The sequence below is a fragment of the Mus caroli genome, chromosome 2, assembly GCF_900094665.2.
Source record: "Mus caroli chromosome 2, CAROLI_EIJ_v1.1, whole genome shotgun sequence".
Lineage (NCBI taxonomy): Eukaryota > Metazoa > Chordata > Mammalia > Rodentia > Muridae > Mus > Mus caroli.
In genome coordinates, this window is record NC_034571.1 from 99,866,807 (window position 1) to 99,873,248 (window position 6,442).

The 6,442-nt window shown below is 39.4% G+C and overlaps 1 protein-coding gene across 1 annotated transcript in view; it reads left to right on the forward strand.

The window, feature by feature from the left end:
* The window catches only part of Dcdc1 (doublecortin domain containing 1), a 361,410-nt gene extending 358,016 nt beyond the window's left edge, over positions 1-3,394 (forward strand). The window contains 2 exon segments of the mRNA XM_029468240.1: positions 340-490; positions 3,267-3,394. Of these exon segments, the coding sequence (XP_029324100.1) occupies positions 340-490; positions 3,267-3,394 (279 nt within the window).
* Positions 3,395-6,442: the final 3,048 nt, after the last annotated feature.

A 6,442-nucleotide genomic window follows, 5' to 3' on the forward strand; every position in this document is an offset into this window, starting at 1 on the left:
GTCCTTTCCCCACCTCTCCTTACCTATGCCCAATAATTGTGCTGAATGAGTATTTATGTAGGGATAGAGCTCTCTCAAGAGCATGGCTTGAGGATTGAGATGTGGTGCCATTGAGTGCTTGCCTCACTCTCAGTAACACATAAACCTAACCTTGGGGTGCACATCTGTAACTCAGCACTCAAGAGTAGAAGCCAGAGGACCAGAAGTTCAAATTCATCATCAACTAAGTAGTGACTTTGAGGCTAACAGCCTGTGTTACATGAAATCTTGTCTGAAACAGTTTTAATAACTATTTTTGAGACACTTGGCATTCAAATCGACTTTTCTTTCGTATTTCAGTTGCTGGATGGTTGCACTGTGCGTCTGAAAATGTCCCACCCAGCCAAAACACTTTATACCTCAAATGGGGAGCTCATTGAGTCATGGGACGACATAGAGAGGGGTATGGCTGTCTGCGTGTCTGCAGGACATGGCTTTATAACCTCAAAAGGTACAGGTGACACCTCCTTTTTTTTTTTTTATCAAGGTCTTGAAGAGTTAAAGCATTCAGTCTTCCCGGCACAGTCCTTGCCTGTTGAACTTTGAACAGTGGAGGATAAATTTTAATAATTACACTCCTCGTGATGGGCTATTATGAAGGTGACGTTTATATCTGTGTTCAAGAAAATCATTGTTTACACTGCTTATTTTAAAGAACTCATTCAAATATCAGTGAGTCTTGAGCTGTACTCAGGCCTATTTACAGAGATTCTGAGGTTTGATTGAAGGTGTTACCTTAGTGATGAATCTGGAAGGAAGTGGTGTATTTGTTGTCATCTTACTATTCAAATTATCCAAAACAATGCTTTATTAATGGAATTTCTCAGCTTGGAGATTTCCTTTCTGTTGTAAGAATAAGCATATGCTAGTTTCAATACACTCTTTATTTCTTACTCATTTCCTTTGATAAATGACAGAATGGAAAGGACATATGGTTACAAAATGAACTCTAGTTTGTTTGTTTTTTATCCTGAAGAATTTAAAGTCCTTTCTGTAGGAAGAGAGATACTAGGAAAAATATAATAATCTTCAGGAAACTCCGTAAGACATTGTTTGCACATTAAGGAAATTATAAACTTAGGTAGTAAATTACCTGATATCCCTATAATAACAATACTGGAGTTGTTTTCTTTTAGAAATGCACCATAAAGTTATTACTGTTATATATAAAGTGGGTAAATTCAATGGTTTTAAGACAGGTGGGAATATTCCCTCATATTTAGCCCAGAAGAGACAAAAGTATAGAATTGTTCATGGAAAACTCGAGAGACACATATTTCTTGGTATCTTTAGCACTGTTCAGAGGAATGGTACAAAGCCTTCCTCAGCGCTATCCTACCTTGTTGACAAATACCTGCCTTTTGTTCTGTTATCTCCCTTCCCATCATTGCTTAGAACCCTAGCTCAGAATGTTGTCCCTTAAACGCATTCAACAATAGTTAAGTTATAAAAGTTTGTAAATGTTAGTTAACAGTTAACTGTATCCTCAAACTACAATCTTATAAAAGCAATATACACAAGGCTTCCTTTCCATTTATTTGTGAATATAAAAGCACTAGTTACTTTTCTTATTGCTCTGGCCAAATACCTAGTGGTATTTCTTGACAGAGAATATTCTTGACAGAGAATGCCCCAAAGTAAGAGGAGATTGCCAGTTCCAGGTCACACTGTACCTGCAATCAGGGAGTAGAGAGTAATGGACTTTGGTGTTCAGCCTACTTTGTCTTTTATTCAGTCCAGATCCCTAACACATAGGATGGTGAGGCCAACATTTACAATAGGTCTTCCCATCTGACTTAGCCAAGTCTAGAAATCTTATCAATGACATGCCAAGAGATTAGGGGATTATAGTTCCTGTTTAATGGCTGTGGATATTAACCATCACAATGAGCACCCCTCAAATGATCACAGTCAGTGAAAAAGTAAGCAAATGAGTGATATAGCAGAAGGCTCTGGCGAAGTGCCCCCAGTACTAGCAATGCTTGGTCTTTCTCGGCATGAGCCTTCTTGCCATATAGTGTTCATTAGGTCTGACTGATAACTAAAATTAAATCTTCTTTAGGAAAACAATTCCAAAGGATGTTCAAATCACAAAGGAAACTCCAGGCTTCCTTCCCAGCAACATTCTTGTCCCCAATAAAGTCTGTAGGGAGATTAAGAAAATTGGAAATTCAAATATTACTCTCCCTACCATTTTTCTCTTTGCTATGTCTACAAGTCTGTGTGGACAAGCATTCATTTCTGAATCTTCAGTTTTATAAATGCACAGTTTTGTGAAGGTGAAGCTGACCCCTGTCCTGTAGACATGGCCGTCCGTAGCACTTTCATGGTGAAGGTCTGTGGGTTTTCCAAGTTGCCTAAATTCTTTCCAGTATGTCGTGTCTGTTTAGGAAATATGGTTGGTCACAGAATTAATTACCTATCCCTTAGAACTTTATTTTATTGATGCCATTTTGTAGTTCTCATGAAGTATAATAAAAATAACCATCTAATACAAATCTACATTTTCCAAATACTTTAAAAGGGAAGAGAAATGCTTTTGCATATATTCATTAATTATTATAAGCTCTAACTAATTAATCATTCCACGAATGATTTTTCTGTGACTTACTTGCTAAAATACTTGTAAGAAAATAAGACATTCTGAGAGCCTCAAAACATGATAATAATTTATTTCACATACAATAATGCAAAAATCATTTAACAGGTAGATATCAGCCACCAAAGAATTATATTAAGTGTTTTTGAAGATGCATTCCATTTGGCAAAACAAGCTAGATGCTTCCAGAATAGAATACTTTGCTCACATCCTCAACACAATTATTAATGTTTTCTGTCATTTACAATAAAGCCTGAATGCTCTTTGCAAAGCTTTGATTTTCATTTTCACAAATGGCTCCATCTCCATCTTTTGATCAGTCCTATGTTAGCTTCCAATTCAGATGTTACAGTATTTTGAAGGACACACTGTGGGTGCCTCCAGTTGCATGACACCTAAAGACTGGAAGTATATACCTGACTGCGTGAGCAGAGCAAATGTGTGAGAGTGCAGGGTGAGGGCCAAGAATTGCTGAGGGAGCTTAAATGCCCTAGTCACTCTGCATTTGACACTGAACTGTCTGAATGGATGTATATGTTGTACATGCATGTACATGTATATATGTGATATATATGTGTATAATATATGTGTATTATATATATATATATATATGCTTTTCTTTTAACAGAAAAAAAGCAAATGATGGAAGTGAAAGCAAATTATGTCCGGATCCTAAGGCAGCAGGGCCCAGAGGCCACAGACATTGTGGTGTCGCCATCCAGGAAGCTACTGTCTCTCCTGCAGCTTCCCAGATGACTTCAAACAGAACCTCAAATCTTATGCTGGATTTTACTCCTAGGACTGCATGTGCATTCTCATAGGTTCCTATCATATCCTATGCCATGATAATTCTCTACCCTCTTAACTTATACACAGTCTCTCTTATACTCTGCAATGGGGTTTGAACCTAGTAGTTGACCATATAGTGAGCACTGTGCCTGTGAGCTGTGCCTTTAGCTCCCTCAAACACTTTTAAAGATTATTAGCTTCCACATTTTATGTGAAGTAACATTAAATTCCTCATGCCTGTTCCTGGAAAGGCAACAAAACCAGACAACTAATGCAAGTAAGATATCTATCTTAGGTGAACTTTCCTCGTGAAAATAAAAACACAAACTGCTAGTTATTGAAAAGTACTTAAAAGGATCAAGGAACGTACATATATGGACGTGTGTGTGTGTGTGTGTGTGTGTGTGTGTGTGTGTGTAGATAGGACATTGATAATAAAATGATTCTTTGGCTACCTAACCCTAACTTTGATGCCACGTGGCATTTTTCTGGATCCATCACTCTGATTTTTGATCTTTTGTTAAAATCCCTCACATACCCAATAAAACTGGAATGGCTTACGGTTACTGAGTGCCACAGAAATCTCTCTCTCTCTCTCTCTCTCTCCTCTCTCTCTCTCTCCCATTTCTCTTTAATTTGTGCAGGCCTCTCTTGAGGCACAGTTGGATGTCATGAGAATGAAGGTGGGTAGTTATAGTAAATGATTGGCAGTAAGATGGCATAGACTACATCCTCAATATGAAAACCAAGGAAAGATATAAATGCAGTGCTTCAAAGAAAATTCATGTAAGGAAGGGACGTGTGAGGTCATGTCTTAGAAGTTGTGATACCACTTCTCCAAGTCAAGAGGAATTAACCTGTTAATTTGTTCCTAGGAAGAAGAAAGCACATTTAGGAAACAGATGGCAATCTGAGTGCCAGGCCTGAGGTTGGTTCTGTTGCTCATGGGATGCTGTAAGGAACCTCCCTCTTCCTCTATACCATTCAATGGTTCCTCGTGAATGTAAATCATAACCTGGCTAGGTGCATACAAAACAGCATAACCCGGCTCACACCCCAGCCCTCCACTTTAATCGATGTAGGGAGACAATATATCATTTCTACTGAAGGGAGCTCTTGGTAACCTCTGCAAAAGGTCTGGTATTTATTCCCACACTGCAGATCAGCAGGGCTGCTTGAATAAATGCCTGCTGCCTAGGACACCATGGTGGTGAACACCCTGGTGGGGTTAGATGAGCAGCTGTACACCCTTTTGCAGACATTTGATAGTGTGAAGTTACAGAAGCGAATGTGGTCCAAGGTGCAGCAGAAGAGGACATACTCCAAGACTCATTTGCTGTTTTACTTCCTTTTTTGTTTGTTAACAAACCAGAAATAAACAGGAAATGTTAAGGAGCTTGCCCACGGCTGGAAAGTGAACCGTCAGGACTCCCAGCAACTGCTTCGTGCCTTGCAATGAAAACATTTGATCACAGCCCCCATAAAGAAAACAAAACAAAACAAAACAAACATTTTGTTGTTGTTGTTTGCAAATTCCCTGAAAATAAATACATTTCTGAAGGTGCAGAAGCACCAATCCTTTTCTGCAAGGAAAAGTTGCTCTGCTATGAAAATGGCATCTTTCACCCCAGATCAAATGTGCAGAGATTCCTTGCGAAGTCCCCCCTGCTGCATGGGAACACTCCTGAAGCGAAAATTGATAATATCACACGATGCCATATCAAGCACCAGGAGACATCAGGCAGGTGTCTTACATGAACTCCACTATTGCCAGTAAATGGGGTTTTAGATGTAATCTTTCAGTCATCAACACATCACATCTGGCCAGCGAGGCAGCCACGGGTACTCTGTAGATGACAGCTCACCTAGAATATCTGTGGCACCCATAGTCACCTCTAACTTAGATTAAAACAGTCCTAAGTTTTTCCTTATGATCGACTCTCTTCACGGGCTAGGGTTTGACCCAGAAAGTAGGGGGAGGAGCCATTCCTCCACTGCGGTGAGGACTATAGAAAAGGCTATTTGGTTTCAGTGAGGTTGTCCTAAGCTTTTGATAAATGTAGACATTTCCTCTAATGACATGTTTATCAAAGTTGAATCATTTTCATACATATGTCAGATTTCAGCATTTTTTAATCAGTTGAAAGCCATTTATTATCAGATATTAAACAAAACCCTCAAGTCTTCTCCAGAAATGTCTTCCTTGCTGGTTCACTACCCTTGAGGTGAGCCACGTGTCAACCACTGACACCCTATATTGGTGGATTACCTTCAGGAGAACTGGAATTTTCTGCCAACCTTTGGTTTTTGCTCCCTGATGAAGCTGACCATTTCTAAGCAAGTTAATGGCATGCAATATGTTTAAAAGTTTGACCCACTCATGAGGTTAAGTGACTATGTATAGCTAAGTAGTTTGCTTGAGTGCTTCTATGAGCTTTGTGAAACAGAACTCTGTAATGCTTCAAGTCACTAAGGCATACATAATAACTAAATACTGCTTTACAAATCAGCAAAATGAAAATAAAGAGAGCAAGAAGAAAAGGAAAAAAGAAAAAAAAACTGTAAATATCCCTTAGAAACTATGACTGGAGGGTGTGGTGGCCTTTGTGTGAATCTTCAGGCACAGCCCTAGTGTGCTGAATGTCACGGAGAGATTTACGATTCTCCAATGCGGCAGTTTAGGGGAGCAAATCATTTGGGAGGGTATGATCAGAGCAGACAAACTTGTGTCATTCTAGATGGAAACAAAATCAGATGCAAATGTACTCAATTAAACAGAATTTAGACCATTGGACAACGATCCACAGTTGTGTCCATTAAACCAATAACTCCAATGATCCCAGTCTCCTCCTGGCTCTGCGCGCGCTGTCTTCCCTCCAAGGCTAGGTAAGCAGAAACAGAGAGCAGCACTTTCTCTTTCAACACAATAAACAAGGCTTTTGCTTACACAGCACGGTTTGGTGTTGCAAAGCCATAAGCAACTGCAAAGAGGGATGGACACGGCCCACTCCAGAC